This window comes from Xenopus laevis, chromosome 8L (genome assembly GCF_017654675.1).
Source record: "Xenopus laevis strain J_2021 chromosome 8L, Xenopus_laevis_v10.1, whole genome shotgun sequence".
NCBI classification, from domain to species: Eukaryota; Metazoa; Chordata; class Amphibia; order Anura; family Pipidae; genus Xenopus; species Xenopus laevis.
Genome location: NC_054385.1, coordinates 7436922 through 7457537, shown reverse-complemented (window position 1 = coordinate 7457537; position 20616 = coordinate 7436922). Strand labels below are relative to the sequence as shown.

Here is a 20616-nt window from a genome sequence, read left to right as displayed (position 1 = left end):
CAGGTAAGGGATACTACTAGGGGTGTAACTACAGAGGAAGCAGACCCTGTGGCTGCAAGGGGACCTAGGAGGTATAGGGGCCCAACAACGCCCTAATTTGTATACAATTTCAATTAAAGTTGGTCAACCTCTAGACATTTTGGGGGCCTGAAAAATAGTTTGCTTTGGGGCCCAGTAACATCTAGTTACACCACTGGATACTACAAAATGGGCAGGTCTGTACTGAGAATCAAATTGTGTGTTGAAGTCGGCCTGAACCCGTCTGACCTGCAGGTAGGGTTGCCACCTTTTCTGCAAAAAAATACTGGCCTTCCTATATTTTTGCCATTTTTTCCTATTAATAACATTGCTATCAAGCATCATTTTTACAGGCCAGGCCGGTGAAATAATGGCCAGGTGGCAACTAGGGTTAGGGTAAAAATGATGGTTGATCCCAATGTTATTAATGGGGAAAAAGATAAATATATAAGAAGGCCGGTATTTTTTTCCAGAAAAGGTGGCAACCCTACCCGCAGATAAACCCATTAGTTCCTGCGGGTATCAGACCAGCCAGGCGCCAGCACATCACAACTGAGAGCAGCGTTTGCTTTCTGATCTTTGTTTCTAGAGTTGGGAACTGATGTAGCACACACCAGTTCCCCTGCAGGTCTACTAATCCTGACGGCTTTTGCTCCTATGTTTCAGGAGTCAGAACCAGCAGTGCAGAGAATAGAAACAGCCAATGACACATATCTATGAACCCAGTGAAAACAAGGATCGGATGAATAATTTTATCAAAGAGAAAACAGTGGTCAGGAGTTTAATTAACCCTCTGAGTGCTGGAGAGGCATCTACTGACGAATAATCATTTGCACAGATGAGATAACACATACAGACTCCAATACCACAAAGTACTGCCATGACAAATATAAAAAAAAGCATATAATTCCTTCATATGTGTTTAGAGATAAGTAAAATGAGGACGAGTATTGCTAATTCACTTCCTAATGGCTGCCTATGGCCGCTGTCACTATTTTGTCTTACCAATAAAGTTCATTGAGGAAGGAAATGCCCAAGAGTTCTGTTTCCATAGCACCCGTGGGCGTGGTCACATGCTCACTTCCGACAAGTGAATTTAACACGTGGGTTAGAAGCAGGAAATGCTTGGAAGTGAGTGCTGGATTTTATTGTACATTTTCTTTGCCCCAAAGCCCGGAGAGGGGGTTATAGAAAGATGTGGCAGCAATGCTATAGATCCAGGAGGGCTGGTCGAAAGGGGTAGTTACTTTGATGCTTCAAGGGCAGTAACAAAGCCTGCAGCCTGATTGCCCACCTGTATACTCACTGCTGTAGATGATCCAGCTGTTCTATGCAAAGGATACTGGGAGTTGTAGTATAGAAACAGCACCACAAGGCTCAGCTGCATGCATCTGCCATGCAAAGGATACTGGGAGTTGTAGTATAGAAACAGCACCACAAGGCTCAGCTGCATGCATCTGCCATGCAAAGGATACTGGGAGTTGTAGTATAGAAACAGCACCACAAGGCTCAGCTGCATGCATCTGCCATGCAAAGGATACTGGGAGTTGTAGTATAGAAACAGCACCACAAGGCTCAGTTGCATGCCTCTGCCAAGCAAGGCCCAGCTCCATGCCAAGGATACTGAGAGATGTAGTTTGGAAGCAGGACTATGGGGTCTAGCTGCATGCATCTGCCATGCTATGTATCTGTGCAGCCCAGAAACTGTGCAGTATTCAGTATACATTTACATTTTCTGCTTAGCCATTAAAGATGCAGATTTGACACGTCCAGATTTAAAGAGAACAGAGGGCAACTATATTTCACTATAGTACGTAATATCCCACACCAGTAATGGAATTTGTGTATTATAATCTTTACAGTTTATTTAATACCTAAAGTAAAATGTATCAATTGGCTTGGCTGCCCTGGATTACTTTATGGGCCATGCGTGTCACACCAACCTGAGCAATTGTCATCACGTGTTTTTCACATATTTGCCATGTTCTGTAACTTATCAGCATGCATGCATATGTATAGCTATTGGTGATAGGATAGCATCTGCACCCATTCCAAACCAGGTATAGAAATTAAAATGTCTAGGTCTTCAACAAAAAGCTAAATAATTTAGAAAGCACAAATATTGAAAAAAATTAAAGACCATTTTGATAGTTTTATCAGAATAGCACCCTCTACATTATTCTGAAAGTTAAAGTTTAGGTGAACAACCACTTTAAGTGACCATTCTATATATATATATATATATATATATATATATATATATATATATATATATATATATATATATATATATATATATTTATTTCCTGGTTAACAGACTGATGCATAGGTCTTATTTTTTTTGTAGGGGGCACCTCATTATCAGACTGATACAGAAAACAATTAAAACATTGTATTGTTTTTAAAGTACCGGATGAGGGTAAGAGAAGCATCTGTTAACACTAATGCATTTTGTAATCCTTAAATAGATGTATGGAGTTGTATAGAGAATGCTTTATAAAGTCCATTGAATGTAAACGGACTGTAACCAAAAGTATTAGGCCAGTACTATCCAACTACAGGCCCGTTGGTACAGCCCCATCCAGCCAAGAGACTCAGTTGTATGCCATAATTTTATTATCAACTGGGCTACTGAATAAATAGCCTCCACTATAATTTATGTGTAAGCCAGACTGACTGTGTTATGAAACATTGCTTTGAGATGGCAAGGTCATTGTGCATAATGAAAGTCTATAAAAAGAAATATTTAGCCCCGACCATATATTTTTGAACGGCACTGATAACTATTTTATATTATGGAACTTGCATAACAGGTTTTGTGTTTCTTTATCAAAGTGACATGTCATGTTAAAGAGGAAAATAACCTATTGACTTGTAGAACTTTTCTAAGGGGCGTCTCCTTAGCTGAAGATGATGATGCAGAAAACTCCATAATCTTCAAGAAGAAGAAGAATAGAAAAAAGCTCAAAGATGGTGACAGAATCCAAGGGGCTGGGGATTCTTTGGTGGAAGAGACACCACTTGATTCATTGAAACAAAACATGCAAGAGGAGAATGAGAATGACCAACATATTACTGGAAAAGTTGTGGCAGCCTCTGTGACAAAGAGAAAAAGAGGCCAAGAACAGAACACTGAGCTAGTGGAGAGTGAGACAGTTGATACAGGGACTGTGCCAAATGAGCTAACGGAGAGGCCCCATACCCCATCCAAAAAGAAAAGCAAACATCCCCCTGGGTTGGAGGAGGTGACAAATCTTGCTGATTCTCCAACCAGCTTGACTAGCAGAGAACTAGACCTGACTGTAGACGTATTGGAAATCCTTCAGACAAACAAAAAGGACAGACACACGGCTCCACTTCCTTCATCAGGTTCATCTAGATTTTATTTAATAAAAGAAAATTAACTCTTAAAATAAATAAATACTCAGACTCTACAGCCACCCAAGGAGTGTTATTCAATTAAAAAGAAAGAAAAAAAAAATCTTGTTTGTGACTGTATCAGATTCATCAGACCTCTTGTATTTAAAACACACTTCCCTTAATATTTGTCACAATGATAATGGTTACTTAGTTTATATATATTGTATAAGTTTAAATAGACAACCTTATTATTATACAGCTGGGTTAAGCTGAACTTACTTTATCTCAACAATAAGCAACATTGTAATTTTCACAATTCATATAACCTGGTGTTATCAGCTTATCCTTGAGACTTATAACAAAGTATCAAGTTGGTTAATTTAAGCAGATAAGGTTGTCTATTTAAATATCTGGTGAGCAGAGATCCTATCTGAAAAATACTGTTTACAATGCTGCAGGATTTTGAGCTCTCAGGCTAATGGCACTTTTAGTGTTTCTCCATTGGCCTATAGCTTCTGGTAAAGAAATGTCCCATATTCCACACACTTTGCCATCCAGCTTCTCAGATTTAAGTGCGATTGGTGAAAGGGTATTACAAGCATAGTTATTTAGTTATTTTTATATTTTATCCGAAATAGGAAGTGGAGTGCAGAGGAGATGAACAGCTTAATTAATGCAGCGAAACAGTTTTTTATCAAATCAGGCAAAGGGACAAAGGATACCATCGCTAAGCGGAACCTGTACTCAGATATACGCTGGTTCCAAGTGGAGGAAGTCGTCCAGAACAGAAATTATTCAAAGTGTAAATCAACATGGTGAGAAGAATTTATATTGTAACGTTTCTGATTCTGACTCTTAAAGGGATTTATATGATGCTTATTCTTTTGAATCAAAGTCCGTCAAATGAGTGGAGTAGCCATGCTTCAGTGTCCTGAGTCCTCGGGTGGATGTGTGAGAACTTAACAATACATGTGCTTACAGATTCCCAGCTCCTCCCCCCTATTTAGATCATCCCCCTGCATTTAAAGGCGTTGTTCACCTTTAAATTAACTGTTAGTATGACGTAGAGAAGTGATCCCCAACCAGTAGCTTGTGAGCAACATGTTGCTCTCCGACCCTTTGGATGTTGCTCCCAGTGGCCTTAAAGTAGGTGATTATTTTCCAGCCTTGGAGGCAAGTTTTAGTTGTATAAAAACCAGGTGCACTGCCAAACAGAGCCTTAATGTAGGTTGACAATCCACATAGGGGCTACCAGATGGTCAATCACAGGACTTATTTGGCACCCGAAAACATTTCTCATGCTTGTGTTGCTCCCCAACTCCTTTTTCTTCTGAATTTTGCTCACAGATTTAAAAGGTTGGGGATCCCTGATGTAGAGAGTGATATTCTAAGACAATTTGCAATTGGTTTTCATTTTTTATTGGCTGTGGCTTTTGAGTTATGTAGCTTTTTATTCAGCATCTGATTGCTAGGGTCCAAATTAACCTAGCAACCACCCACTGATTTTAATGAGAGAGGGGGCCTGAATATAAAGATGATTAATAAAAAGTAACAATAACAATATATATATTTTTTTATATGGGGTGAGTGACCCCTTTTGAAATCTGCAAATAATTCAAAAACTATAAATAAATAAATAAAAGACCAATTGAAAAGTTGCTTATAATTGGCCGTTCTAAAAGATGCTAAAGGTTAACTTAAAGGCGAACCACCCCTTTAAGGTAAAACTGATTCTACAGAAAGGTGTGGCAAAGGTGCTAAACCTTACTGATTAATGATTAATCTGTGCATATTTTGTTGTATCTGCCCTGCCTCTGAGTTTTCTTTTCTTCTAAGGGCCTACATCTTGCTGCTGAGAATGAATAACGAAGTTAACGTTTTGAAAGGAGCTACTGCTTGCATTATAAGAATACATATGATTAAATGGTGAGTCTGGACATTGCGAAATCTCCAACCAGTCAAAACTGTATCAAAATATGATATCATTTGTAATGCTTATTGTACCAGGATAGGATGAGGCATTGTAGCATTAATTGTACCAGCAATCAGTAATGCTGATTGCACCCATATAGATGTGTTATTATAATGCTGATAAGCACTGCGTATCTTGACAGCGCTATATAAATAAATGATGATGATAGGGTGAGTTATTGTAATGCTGATTGCACCAGCATAGGTGAGTTATTAAAATGCTGATTGCACCAGCATCGGATAAGTTATTGTAATGCTGGTTGCACCAACATAGGGTGAGGAATTATAATGCTCATATAATGCACCAGATTAGGGTGAGTTATTGTAATGTTGATTGCACCAGCATAGGGTGAGGAATTATAATGATGATTGCACCAGTTTAGGATGAGTTATTATAATGCTGATTGCACCCTCATAGCGTGAGGAATTATAATGCTGATTGAACCAGCATAGCGTGAGGAATTATAATGATGATTGCACCAGTTTAGGGTGAGTTATTGTAATGTTGATTGCACCAGCATAGGGTGAGGATTATAATGAGGATTGCACCAGCATAGGTGAGTTATTAAAATGCTGATTGCACCAGCATCGGATAAGTTATTGTAATGCTGGTTGCACCAACATAGGGTGAGGAATTATAATGCTCATTGCACCAGTGTTGGGTGAATTATTGTAAAGCTTATTGCTCCAGCATAGGGCCAGTTCAGAGTTGTGGTTTATGTGATATAATGATGACAATTTTCTGACTATTCTGGACTATTTGCAGGTTGGATGACTGCAGAAGTGAAAAAATGCAGATATCGAAATTGAAATGGGAAGAGATGGCAGATTTTGTTGGGTAAATTTACATTTTTGGTGGGGTGACATGGATACAAAAAAAAACTCTACCTGTCCAAGAAATACCCTAACTCCAATCATTGTTCAGCTGTGTGGCACAGGGCTAGATCACACCATGGTGATGGGGATAAAGAAAATGGGGAGCAAATTGGTTATGCACCCCCCCCCATGAATCTAATCTTAGGCACACTTCACATGATATGGGAAACTATACAGTATCTCTGTGAAGCCATCTTTTTTATTCTATATGAACAAATTACATTCTAATTTACGTTCTTTTTCACAGGGTGCCACTGCCCTTACCTCTCATTTTACTAAACTGGTACACAGGGATCCCCAGCAGCACTGCCTTTGTAATACCTATAATAATTTATACTTTTTCAGCCTGACACAAAAGCTAGTCCCTAAATCAATGTCACTGACCGGGGTTTGTCCCATAGTTAAGCCCTGTTTATAATATATATTTATTTTATATATATATATATATATATATATATATATATATATATATATATATATGGAACACTGTGGCCCCTGAGTGAGGCCTATATATCCCATAGACTCTCCTTCCTCAAATTTACAAGACTGCACAGTACAACTCCTACGCAGCCATAGTCTACTCACATAGTGATACACACAAGTACACCAGTGCACAACACAGAACTTCCTTCCTCATATACTCATTGTAGAGATTGAGCCAAGGCACATTAGCTAACCAGAGCCCAGTAACTGTGGGTCACAATGATTTCAGCACTGCTCAGTAACAGACACAATTGAATTTGTAGCTAAGTGTTCTTAAAGCCCAATAAATATAGGCCCAAATGCCCTGCCCTTTGACCCACAGACTTGGTTTGATTCAATAAATGTGGGAGGCTTTTAATTGCAGCCTTGGCTTGTCCAAAAAAGAGCGGGAAAAACTGCTGAGGCACAGAAAGATTGAGAAGGGGGCTAAGCAGGTGTATGAAGAAAAGAGATTATACAGTAAGGACAGGCTGAAGCCAAAACAATGAGCAAGGAACTCCAAAGAGTAAATGAAGTGGGGGCAGCCTTGACAATGATATTTATTAATCACTCCTACATCACAGAAGAAGGCGGGCCCAAAGCTGCACAGTGACATGAGGAGAGCAGAGCTTGTGACAGGAATTTACCATTGCTCTTTCCTCTGACTTTACTAAACTACCACACAGGCATTTTCAGCAGCGCTGCCGTTATAATACTTAGATAATGACCCGCATTTTAGGTATAAAAGGCTAAAATGGGAATATTTTTTATTCAAATGTAAATATTTTTTATTTTATGTTTATTTTTTATATTTTACAACATTCTTAATTCCATTTCTAATCCACAAATCACATGCTATTTACCCTGCTCTTGGAATGGTGTCACTTCTGTCACACAGTGTTAATCAAGGCATGGCCTAATGCACTTGGATTCAATATTGATGCAACCCACTCACAGAACATTTCAGCAGGCATTTTTTTTTTAAATTGGCAGATATGGGGGAAAATTCCCCACAAACATAGAGTTTAGATAACACAACTTTTTCCCATGGCTTGTTATGATATCTCCATTATGTCAATTGCAAGCTCTTTTAGCCAGAGCCCGCTTTACATCTTGTATTGGTTGTGTATGTATACACCAATTGTACAGCACAATGGAATATGTTGCTGCTTTATATGTGTTAATAACAATAATCATATAAATAAAAGCAGGAATCTGTGTAACAGTTGGCAGTGTCATTGGCAGCTCCTCTCACCAGCGATGTATAAGCAGAAGTAGTGATGGGCGAATTTATTCACCAGGCGCAAATTCACGATGAATCTCCACGTTTCACCACTGGCAAATAAATCCGATACTTTTCTGCAAAATTTCGCCGGCGTCAAAATTTTTTGGACGCCGGTGACAGTCCTAAACGAAGCTCCTGAGAATTCTTGGCATTTACCATTGCCCTTTCCTGTGACTTTACTAAACTACCTAGGGTTGCCATCTCACTCCTTTAAAACTGAACACATATGGAATACACAACCTGCATGGCCAATTAGCAATTCATTTAGATGCATGCTGCAGACTGAACTGATTTATGTGCAGCCATGCATCTAAATGAATTGCTAATTAGCCATGCAGGTTGTGTATTCCATATCTGTTCGGTTTTAAAGGGGTGAGGTGGCAACTAGTGATGGGCGAATCTGCCCTGTTTCGCAGAAAAATTTACAAAACTCTGAAAAAAATTTGCTAATCACTGAAAAATTCCAGCAACAAATTAATGACAATGGATGTCAAAATAATATTGATGCACGACAATTTTGACACAATTTTTGTCCAAATGCATTGATGTCAATGGGCATCTAAACAATTTTTTACCGGCCCCAATTTTTTTTTGTTGCGCCGATGAAATGCGGAAATTTGCAACGAATCCATACCTGGCAAATAAATTTGCCCATCACTAGTGGCAACCCTAAAACTACCACACCTGCAGCGCTGCCTTTATAATACTTCTATAATGACCCACATTTTCAGCTTGACACAAAAGCTAGTTTAGTCCCTAAATCAATGTCATATATAACTCCAAGGAGCATTATGTCTCTCACTTACTTTCAGCTCCTCCCTGAGTGAACTGCGTGAGGCCTATATATCCTATAGACTCTCCTTCCTCAGATTTACAAGACTGCACAGTACAACTTGTGGTGTTTATAGAAATGGCCTGTAGGTTACTATTGAAGTGTAATGGCTGCATGAACCTGCTAATAAAGTACTGTTATACTCTGCTCATCCTCGGCTACCAAAACATAACACAACTCCTACGCAGCCATAGTCTACTCACTTTATATAACACATAGTGATACACACAAGTATACCAGTACACAACACAGAACTCCCCTCCTCATGCATGCACAGTTACAGATTGTGTGGAGATTGAGTAAGGCACAGTAGCACAGCCCAGCACTAACCAGAGCCCAGTAACTCTGGGTCACAGTGATATCAGCACTGTCCAGTAACAGAAACAACAGAATTTGTATCTAAAGCCCAATAACTATAGGCCCAAATGCCTTGCCCTTTGACCCACAGACTTGGTTTGATTCAATAAATGTGGGAGGCTTTTAATTGCAGCCTTAGCTGGTCCAAAAAAGAGCGGGAAAAACTGCTGAGGCACAGAAAGATCAAGAAGGGGGCTAAGCAGGTTTATAAAGAAAAGAGATTATACAGTAAGGACAGGCTGAAGCCAAAACAATGAGCCAAAAACTCCAAAAGAGTAAATGAAGTGGGGGCATCCTTGACAATGATATTTATTAATCACTCCTACATCACAGAAGAAGGCGGGCCCAAAGCTGCACAGTGACATGAGGAGAGCAGAGCTTGTGACAGGAATTTACCATTGCCCTTTCCTCTGACTTTACTAAACTACCACACAGGCATCCTCAGCAGCGCTGGCGTTATAATACTTAGATAATGACCCACATTTTAGGTATAAAAGGTATAAAAAAAATGGAAAGATTTTTTATTCAAATGTAAATATTTTTTTTTTTTTTACATTTTACAACATTCCATTTCTAATCCACAAATCACGTTATTTGGCCTGTGCCCCACTCACAGACCCTGATATTAGCAGCCATTTTTCTTTTAAATTGGCAGATATGGAGGGAAAACTCCCCTCAAACATACAGTTTAGACAACTCAACTTTTTCCCATGGCTTGTCATATCACTATTATGTCAATTGCAAGCTCTTTTGGCCTGAGCCCACTTTACATCTTGTATCGGTTGTGTATTTATATCTATACACCAATTGTACAGCACAATGGAAAATGCTGCTCCTTTATATGTGTTAACAACAACAATCATATAAATGAGGAATCAAATGATTGATGGCTTCGTCCATCTCTGTGTAACCGTTCTCAGTGTCATTGGCAGCTCCTCTCACCTGCGATTTAGAAGCTCCTGACAATTCTTGGCATTTACCATTGCCCTTTCCTCTGACTTTACTAAACTACCTAGGGTTGCTACCTCACTCCTTTAAAACCATACATAATATGGAATACAAAGCCTGCATGGCTAATTAGCAATTCATTTAGATGCATGCTGCAGACTGAACTGATTTATGTGCAGTCATGCAGCATGCATCTAAATTATTTGCTAATTAGCCATGCAGGCTTTGTATTCCATATGTGTTCGGTTTTAAAGGCTGAGGTGGTAACTAGTAATGGATGAATCTATCCAGTTTTGCTTCACCAAAAAATTTGTGAAATTCTGAATAATTCTGCGAAAAAAATTGGCAGGTGGTGAAATGCGAAAATGCACAGTGAATTAGGGATGCTCCGAATCCACTATTTTGGATTCGGCCGAACCCCCGAATCCTTTGTGAAAGATTCGCCCGAATACCGAACCGAATCCGAACCCTAATTCGCATATGCAAATTAGGGGTGGGAAGGGAAAAATTTAACTTCCTTGTTTTGTGACGAAAAGTCACGCGATTTTCCTCCCCAGTCCTAATTTGCATATGCAAATTAGGATTTGGTTCGGCCGGGCAGAAGGATTTGGCCTAGGAGCATTATGTCCCTCACTTACTTTCAGTTCCTCCCTGAATGACCTGAGTGAGTCCTATATATCCTATAGACTCAGATTTACAAGACTGCACAGTACAACTCCTACGCAGCCATAGTCTACTCACATACAGTGATACACACAAGTACACCAGTACACAACACAGAACTCCCCTCCTCATGCACGCATGGTTACAGATTGTGTGGAGATTGAGTAAGGTACAGTATTGCCCAGCACTAACTAGAGCCCAGTAACTCTGGGTCACAGACACAGTGATATCAGCACTGTCCAGTAACAGACACAATAGAATTTGCAGCTAAGTGCTCTTAAAGCCCAATAACTATAGGCCTAAATGCCCTGTCTTTTGAATTGCAGGTTTGATTCAATAAATGTGGGAGGCTTTGTAAATGCAGCCTTGGCTTGTCCAAAAAAGAGCGGGAAAATATGCTGAGGCACAGACAGACTTGAGAAGTGGGCAGTTATACAGTAGAACCCACATTTTACATCCCCTGATTTTAAGTTTCGCCTCATTTTACGTTGTTATTTTGTAGCCCTACCTATATATTATGCATAATACATTACCCTGATTTTACATTTTCCTGGATTTTACATAATTTTTTTCTGGTCCCCTGAAAAACGTAAAATGGGGGTTCTACTGTATGTGGAAAAGAGATTATAGGGACAGGCTCAAGCCAAAACAATGAGCAAGGAACTCCAAAAGAGTAACTGAAGCAGCTAGGTTAATTTGATGTAGGAGTAATTAATAAATCTCATTGTCAAGGCTGCCATCATATGAGTTTTATTAGAATCAGATCCCACCATTTCTGTCACTGGATACAGGGAGTTGTAGTTCAGCATCAGGTTGAGTCATAGTTAAAGGGAAAGCTCACCTTTACTGAATGCCTTAAATGGGTGATTCACCTTTATTTTAACTTTTAGTATGTTATAGAATGGCCAATTCTAAGCAACTTTTTAATTGGTTTCCATTACCTATTTATTATAGTTTTACCATTATTTGCCTTTTTCTTTGGACTCTTTCCAGTTTTCTAAAAAACAAATGCTCTGTAAGGTTACAAATGTATTGCTATTTGCTAATATTTATTTCTCATCTTTCTATTCAGGCCTCTTCTATTCATATTGTAGTCTCTTATTCAAATTAATGCACAGTTGCTAGGGCAATTTAAACCCTAGCTACCAGTTTGTTTAAAATGCAAATTGAAGAAAAGCCCAACCATGCATCTATTTAATAATTGCCTGGGTCCAGGCAATAATGGTCACTTTAGTGATTTTCAAACAGCATTAATCTTTGGGAGTTTTCATATTCATTGTGTATTTTATTTTTTCAGGTCATAAACCTCTCAGATGGAGGAGAGCGAGACTGAGCCAGAGAAAAAGGAAAAGAAGAAGAAGTAAGTTTCTAAGCTTGTAATAGCTGGGTAATGTTTATAGGGAAATTACCCCAAACCCCACCTGTAAATTGACAATGGCAGTAAGTACATGCAGAAAGTTACATTTTGTATATTTATTTTACCTGTGCAGAACTAAACCAGAGAAAGTGAAGAAAGCTGCTAAGGAAATAAATGTTGTAGACATAAAGGAGTAGGATGACAAAGAAGAACTGCCAAGAAACCCCAGCCTTCCAAAAAATCTTCCTGGAAATCTAATAAACGTGTAATCTAAGAAAATGTAACTTTCTGCATGTACCTACTGCCATTGTAAGTTTTTATATCAGCTAATATGTCTTTGTTTTAGTATATTGTTGGGGCATAAGATTTTTGATAAATTAATATTAAACTGAAATATTAACAGTTGAGATAATTAATGCAAATTTTTTCTTGCCTTACAACATTCAATCAGAAAAGTTAAATTTTTTGTAATTTTCTTTGTATAGGCCTAAATCCGAGGAGGATGAAGAAGAGCAGACAGAGATAAGTGAGTTTCTCAGCTTGAACTACATTTTCATTTATAGATTATTATCCCAAGAGAAGAAGCTGAAAAAGAAAAAGTGAGTTTCTTAGCTTGCAATTGGGGTTTCTGGACGCAAGGGTTTTTTTATGAATGACTGAAGAAAAATGAAATTAAACCCCATTTGTGAATACGTTTTCTCAAAGCTCATTGACACAAGTGACTTTCTAGATGCTATTTAACATACCTCCAACTGTCCTGTTTGGAGTGGGACAGTCCCGCTTTTGACAGCTCAACCCGCAGTAATGTTTTTTTTTTACTGATATTTCCCTAGTTTCTCTTTGATCTGCTGCACTGAACAGCCAGAAAAAGATACACCGTTTCTAACTTAATAAGCTCGTGGCAGAGAGCCCAGAACACATACTTAAGATACTTTTGTAACAGTTTTAGATAAGATAAGAACGAAGACTCACAGCTTAAAGGGCAATTCACCTTCATTAGCAAAACTGTAATAACACATGAAAACCATAGAAATGTGTTCATACTTTCATAAAATACCAAATTTTGTAAAATGAACAAGGTAATTACAGGATGGGGCCACAGACATAGGGTGCTGTAGATACCCTTAATGCCCTGTAGTTGATACAAGTTATATCCTGGTATAAATTACAGGGTTCTTTGGTTATGAAGTTATTAAGATGCCATATATTAAGCATTTGAGTAATGAAGAGGACTTTGCGGCATCTGAAGAAACCAAAGTCATTGCTTTGAAGGTCCAGAGTACACACACATATACATATATATATATATATAGTATATATATATATTATATATATATATATATATATATATATATATATATATATATATATATATATATATATATATATATATATATATATATATATATATATATATATACATACACACATACTGACCTGACATCATCAGTTGGGCAGGAACTTCTTCTGCTGACCCCTAGTCCAGGCTCTCTTGCTCCTTGTCTCACTATGGTGAGATATAACTTGAAATAAAAGATATTTATTTGAACATTTTTTCTTATGTTCATCTTTCCTTTTTGCGGGGTTACAACAATTGTCTGACTGTATTAAGAGCCCTATTATAAGCGCTATAAATGTCACAATGAGAAGAGGCCATATTTATAGTGATTGCTACAGATGGCTCAAATTATCATAATTCATTAATTCTAGGAATCAATCAATTTCATTACCTTCCCAAATTCACAATAGATCATGCCAGGTATAGAGTAGACTTTGCCCTGTGCTTGGGATAAGCATAAGAAATAGTGGAGGAAGTGGTTGAATAAACACATGTAACGCAGAGGGAAAGGGTGGTAACAATGGCTGAGCAGCAAAACCATATATAGAAAAGTAGTGTGTTAGAAAGGAAATGAGGGACCCTATGTGGGTACAGTGGCTGCTTACAAGATGCTGAAATCGTTATTAAGTGTGTTATCAATAAGCACTCTGGTCAAGATTAGTGGGTCCTATCTGCCCTCCTAGATAGTGGGTGATACAAACTACAGAAATATACCATGACAATGTTTATTTAAGCCAAGAAACACAAAAGTAATATACTCATAAATCAGTTGAGCAGAATCACAGAAAAATCATGAATCCAAAATAAAAATAATTCCTAGCATATTTCATGATTTCGCTATTCTGGGGTGACACGGCTGGCACCAAAGCATCCTGCAGAATATCAGAGGGAGTCAAAGCATCAAAATAAAGAATTACTTCAGCGCACAGCCCAGTATTAAATGCAACGGTGCTTCTTTCCTCAAAGACTTTACCGCAAGTCTTTAACATATATCAAAAGTAGAAGAGTGAGGAGAGCAATCCAAGGCAGAATATCTGCAACAATGTGAGTTATTGGCAGCTACAAACACACAACATGTTTCGGGCCTCAAACGCCCTTTATCAAGTGTAACAAAATGGAAACAAAGTGACCTTTTAAAACATATCCTGTTGAAATCCCACCCCTTACTTGCAGGGTTAGAGTTCATCCTCTCCATATTTCGTGATCTAGTGCCAATTAACAGTGTTAATAATATAAATACTATAATATTAGGAGTCAAAGCATCTTGGCACCAAACATGATGCTATATCAACCAATGACATTATGAAACAATGTAAGCACGTACATAAAAATGCAAGAAAATGAATAAATAACAAAAAACCCAAACCCAGATCAAAAAAGTATTCCATAATAAGCAAATATCATTAAACATGACTATGGGGACTATGCACATACATCTTATAAAGATATCAATATTAGAAAAAGTCGTGGGGAAAAAAGTGCAACCTTTCTGGGATTAATTATGCAACAAAACTGTGACAATTCTGAATACAAAAATACTCCAGCTAAAATTTGTCGAAAACATGTAGAAGTCAATGGCAGATATCCCTTTTACTACTGGAAAATCTTTCTTAGATTCGTGGTTTTAGTGGTTTTTGGATATCTATTGACGCTGTTTGTGTGACAATACGAAAACATTGTAGTTCTCGTTCTTACTATTTTAATTCAGATTTTTAAATACATTTTGTTACATTCGAAGATGAGTTTAGTCGTGGTTTCAAAAATCTTCTAAAATCCAACCATTGATAAATCAGCCACCACCTAATGAAATCACTAATAGAGCAATAAAATCTAGAGGAAAAGCTTAAATGCAAGTGGCAATTCTGTGCCCATTAATGCAGCATTGAATCAGGGTTGGCCCAGACCTGCTTCCCTGGCTGCCTCATAAGACACGCATGCATGCGCATGCTGCATTTGCCAGGAGGCAAACTGCCAGGAGGGCCCTTGCTTTGCAGCCCCAGTGGGCCCCCAAAGCCTCCAGTCTGACCCTGCATCGAATCATAAATGATAATTGGTCCTACGCTGTCATTTAGCTGGAGTACCCTTTGTCTTTCATAAACATCCCAGTTTGTTACTTTCCATAAATAATAATAACTGTAAGCCACCCACATATGTTATTCTATAGGAACAAATGCAGCCGGTACTTCCTGTCCTGCACTGACCACACGAGTGTTTCCTGTCAGATTATTTAGTCTCACTTGAAGATGGCAAAGAAAGAATGCACCTACATCTTACACACCGCTTATTTAATTGTGATTTTAGGTAAATATCTTACTATTTTCTTTGTTTTACCCTAAACACATATACTTTCATTAAAAATATCCAATAATTTTAAAGTTATGGGGAAATGTTATTGTTATCAATTGCAGTCGCTTTCTGTTCTCTGGCCTGACAATGTAACAGGAGTCAGGACTCCTCTAGGTCAATTGATCAGTTTCTATTTTCTGGCTTGCAACATTGCTTCAGGAGTCATAACCAGCAGTGCATATCATATAAACAGACAGACACTGCTGTCAATAGCAACGACATTTACACATAACCGGGCAGAATCAGCTGTAGACAAAGATGGCATGTGCCTAGGCTGTAGTGGGGGCACTAGGCACATACTATAGCTCTTCTGCCTATCCCTAGTTTGGGTCCTCCTCCCTCCACCACCAGCTCATTGCCCAGTGTGTGCAACTGGCTTGGCCCAGCACTGCATACAATTAGAAACCCAAAGAGAATATTGGGCGTTGCGTAGAATTATATCTTTAATTTTTTGAGCAGAGTACCCTTTTAAATTTTTTTGAACTTTGGAACTGTGAAGGTTTTTACCACATGTTTAGAATTTGTGGGTAAAATTTGAAGTGACACTGCTAGAAGCTTATGGGTCAATCTGTCTAGCTATCTGTCCATTTTCTATTTGTCTATCTATCTATCTATCTATCTATCTATCTATCTATCTATCTATCTATTATAAAACTTAATATTTATTTGCTCTCTTACTCATAGATTACTTTATTTGCCACTGGCAGGTCATGCAGTGGGGAACGCACCAGCATCTAATCTGATGCCTCTTGCAGTGCGGGATGCACCAGCATCTAATTTGAGTTCCCCTTCTCTTCCTACTTTGGATACTTTTCTGATTTACACTTCTTTATCTGCAAATCTGACAGACACAACTTGGCCATGTAAAGTGGCAGTTCTACTTGGTATTCTAGCACCAACAGTTTATTTTTTCTCGTCTTTGTGGTTTCTGAATTGAGCATTTTAAATTCCATCCACTTACTCGAGGCAAACCAAAAAATTAATAGAAGAGCAAATAAAAGGGATAAAAAACTAAAACTTCACAAACTTGGTTGCAGAATGAATCTCCTCTCTGGTTGCCAGGGTCAGTGACCTTAACAACAAAACTGAAAGTCGGATTAAAAAAAATCTTAACAGTGAAAACCAAACTGTTTAATTGAGTGGCTTTTTATTCTGTGCATCAGCTGAGTTTTATTTTTTTCCAACCTCATAACTAAATCTCACCAGTGTAGTAGTTTTGTTAATAAATGTAAATGGGCCTTTGGATAAGGGGTAATAAATGCTGCTCTGCGATGTTGGACTGGCCCACCGGGATACCAGGAAAACTCCTGGTGGGCCCAAATGTCAGTAGGCCCTCTTGCTTCTAACCATTTTACCTGTTTCATGGTCAATACCTACTTCTGTATGGGAACAGAGGGCTAAATAGATAAAATAACAAATAATAGAATAGAAAAAAAAGAGACTTGAAGAATAGAGGTTGAGTGATGTAAGGAAGAGGAGAAATAGTTTGGAGAATGGGCCCATGGACTAAGGTTTTCTGGTGGGCCCCTGGCATCCCAGTCCAACACTGCTGTTTTGTCTCTTGTAAGACTTTAGGTCTGGCCCTTAGTTTATATTTAGGGCAGCTATTTCTAAAATGAAAGGAAGGTTAGCCCCAGGAATGATATGATCACCTGGCCCGGATTTGTGGCAAGGCAACAAGGCCCGGGCCTAGGGCGGTGAAATTTTAGGGCACATGGCAGGCGCTAGGATGATGAACACGTTTATAACCATATACAGTGACTGTAATTTTTCACAATATAATTGTTTGCTGACATCACTTCACTAATTAGATAAATGAAAATTACTATTTTGAAACCAGTATCCCTTTGATATTGTCATTACAGGGGGCACAGCAGGACATGAACTGATCACTCACAAGAATTGTACAACGGGCACCATAGGCAAGTCTGTGCTCCTGCCCATCTCCTACAGGCTGAACCAGCAGTTTGCCAGTTATACTATCCAATGGGAAACAAGCGACTGGACCATTCTGTATTATAGAGTAACAAACAGCACCACTGATCCACAAGGAAGTCCTACATGGGAAAATGGAGAGGTGACAGTATTTCCCAAGTACAAAGACCGAGTTCAGTTCTTCAGGCTCAACGGTTCCCTCGTTCTCTGGGATCTGCAGCTGAATGATACTGCCAGTTATCAAGTTATACTCACGACTGCTGAAAACATTACTGAAAAGCAAATTAGTGTGACAATAACTGAGACTACTATATCTTCAGGTAGGTGCATTCCCAAACCCAGTGGCTTAATTATAGAGGAAGCAGACCCTAATAGCTTTTCCAAATGATATGCATCCAATTCCATAATAGTTGCTCTGTGCTGCAACTGCTGCAAATGATCCAAGTATAGGAGAAGGAAGAGGAACTCCAGCAGTATTACTGCAAAGAACTTTTTATTCCAGGCAGTGGTAAACACAACATGTTTCGGGTACAATACCCTTTATCAAGTGAATGACTTGATAAAGGGTATTGTACCCGAAACATGTGTTGTGTTTACCACTGCCTGGAATAAAAAGTTCTTTGCAGTAATACTGCTGGAGTTCCTCTTCCTTCTCCTATACTTGGATCTTAGGAAACAGACCCTGTCAGACCATGGGATTGGCTTCCTCTATAGCTTTAAATAAATCCCCCCTTCCCTGGCCACACCTGCGAGAAGCCAGTGGTGCATGCAAGATATTGGGCAGGTGGCAGAAAGGGGGGCAGGTATCTGTTGATGTTTGAAGTGCATGCCGTAACCCTCTGAGAATTTTTATGCGGGGAAGACAGGTGCGGTCTTAGTACAGTGTTGTCCAAAGCTTTTTACATTTTCGTAAAATTTTTAACTCTAAAAGCATCTTACTAGTGGGAATAATCACCAAAACTTCAGGGGCTGCCCTTGAATGGAGACTACTACCAGGCTGTATTTCCAGATGGGCTGTTCTCTGTTTTTATGTCAGTCCTAATTAAGTTATTTTATCATTTCAGATGGACACAACATGCACAGTTGGGAAACCCTCTTTATTTTCCGCACAGTTCTCTGCTTCTTCATTGCATTTGCACTCGTTTTGCTCATTGTACAATGTGAACGTCACTCTGCAAGACAAGCGGACAGATGCTGCACAACTAGCCATACACAGGGATGAACAAATGCTATTGTTCCATGGTTTGGGGCCAACAGGGCACTGGAAGAGATCTGACAGAAAGTGAAGGGAAGCTACAATTCCTCTGACCAGGAATCTGCTGACAAGGTTCATCAGGAAATAATGTTTGGACAGGACAAGTGTAAATCAGCAGGAATGCCAAGCTAACATGCAAGGCTATACTGTCGACTATTATGGCTGAAATCAGGCAAATTGACAAATCAAATCTTGGCATGTATGGCAAGCTGTACCGAAGCCTTGTATTGTGTACTGAAGCTAGAAATCAAGCTGAGATGCAGGCCCAGATTTGTGGAGAGGCGACAAAGGCCCAAGGCATAAGAGCATCCAAGCCCAAATGCTGAGATGACTGTAAATGTCTAAGGAAAATAAGAATTCCTATTTGAATAAATGAAGTGGCTTTCCTGAACCAGTTTTTTCTTTTGGGTTTACTATTATTTTTACATATGTGCCATTGGGATTTTGCACTATGCAGCAATTCATGTCCTCCTTCCTCTCTGTTTCTTCTGCACAGCACTAGATAAACTGATTTGTCTCATGCAAATGGTGTATGTTTGAGACTGTTGGAGCTGAAAGAACAGATGTACCTCGTAATATACACTCAGGGCTGTATTTATATATAGGTACTCGCAGGCCCCTTTAGGTCGCTGATCCCTATGTTATTAATAGGGGAAATGCATAGAAATATAGGAAGGCCGGTATTTTTTTCAAGAAAAGGTGGGGGGGGTGTGTGTGTGTGTATATATATATATTCATATATATTATATATAAATTATTATATATATAATATATTATATATTATATATATATTAATGGACTTCAAGTCCCAGAATGTGGTGATGCCCTAGGAACAGGACATTAGCTGACCTCTTCTCCCTTGGGGATCAGTGCATGAAGCTGTGCATAATATGATCTGTTTCAATATTAACATGGCAGCTGACAGTTGTAAGAGACACAGTGCCCTTAGTGAAACAGCAGCAGTTGTGTTCCACACACCAGCCAAAAGCTGTGGGACAGTTATTACCCAAGGAGTGCCAGGTGGGCAGAGCTGTGAGGAAGACCCACTGTGATTTTCTGCAATAATATCATCATGATTCTGACACATTCTTAATCACCATGATAACCTGCATAATGTTGCCATTGTAGTGTCCACTTGGGCCGGAACTACCGTTAGCCCGGTACCATTTCATTTTACAAAGACCTCATACTCCCCTAGGTAGCGATTGTGAGCAAACTCCTTCGCACATGCTCGGGGAGGGGGGAGAGACAAAGCTGACCAGATGCCTAGGGTGCCAGCTGGCTTTGCCTGTCCTTGCCCGCTTGTTCTCCCTCTGTATGCTTCCTCTATAAGTGCCTCTGTTTCCATTATTTGGGAGCAGTGGAGGACTGTATTCTGTCTCACTTGCTCCCAACCCTAACCTGTAATGGTTGCCCAAATTTCAACCCACCCAACAAGGTGGTCAACCCACTCCTCTCTATTGAACGGGCCCCTAATGCTCAGTGGTGTTTCTAGTGGGGGTGCAATTGCACCTTGGATCAGCAGCCATTTGGAATTTGCTGGAGCTGCAATTGAGTCAAGGCAGAGGAAAGTTTTCAGGGGGTAGGGGGACCCCGGGAATTTCCAGCTGTG

General features: G+C 39.1%; 1 protein-coding gene across 7 annotated transcripts; it reads left to right on the top strand.

Annotated features, from left to right (window-relative positions):
- The first annotated feature begins 1068 nt into the window (after positions 1-1068).
- On the top strand, positions 1069-19395 carry LOC108698218. Of its 7 annotated transcripts, XR_005963231.1 has the most exons (10): positions 1069-1149; positions 2366-2437; positions 2897-3387; positions 4017-4193; positions 5215-5304; positions 6116-6187; positions 12070-12132; positions 12615-12655; positions 17680-18069; positions 18814-19395. XR_005963231.1 is itself a non-coding variant. In XM_041572411.1 (9 exons), the coding sequence occupies exons 6-9, from the start codon at positions 12086-12088 to the stop codon at positions 18969-18971; spliced, it is 636 nt and encodes a 211-aa protein (XP_041428345.1). In that variant the 5' UTR covers positions 1069-1149; positions 2366-2437; positions 2909-4193; positions 5215-5304; positions 6116-6187; positions 12070-12085; the 3' UTR covers positions 18972-19395. The 7 variants fall into 7 exon arrangements, 5 of the variants coding, with proteins under 5 accessions (XP_041428345.1, XP_041428346.1, XP_041428344.1 ...); XR_005963230.1 differs by having other exon boundaries at positions 2897-4193; positions 12615-12728; XM_041572411.1 differs by having other exon boundaries at positions 2909-4193.
- The last annotated feature ends 1221 nt before the right edge of the window (positions 19396-20616 follow it).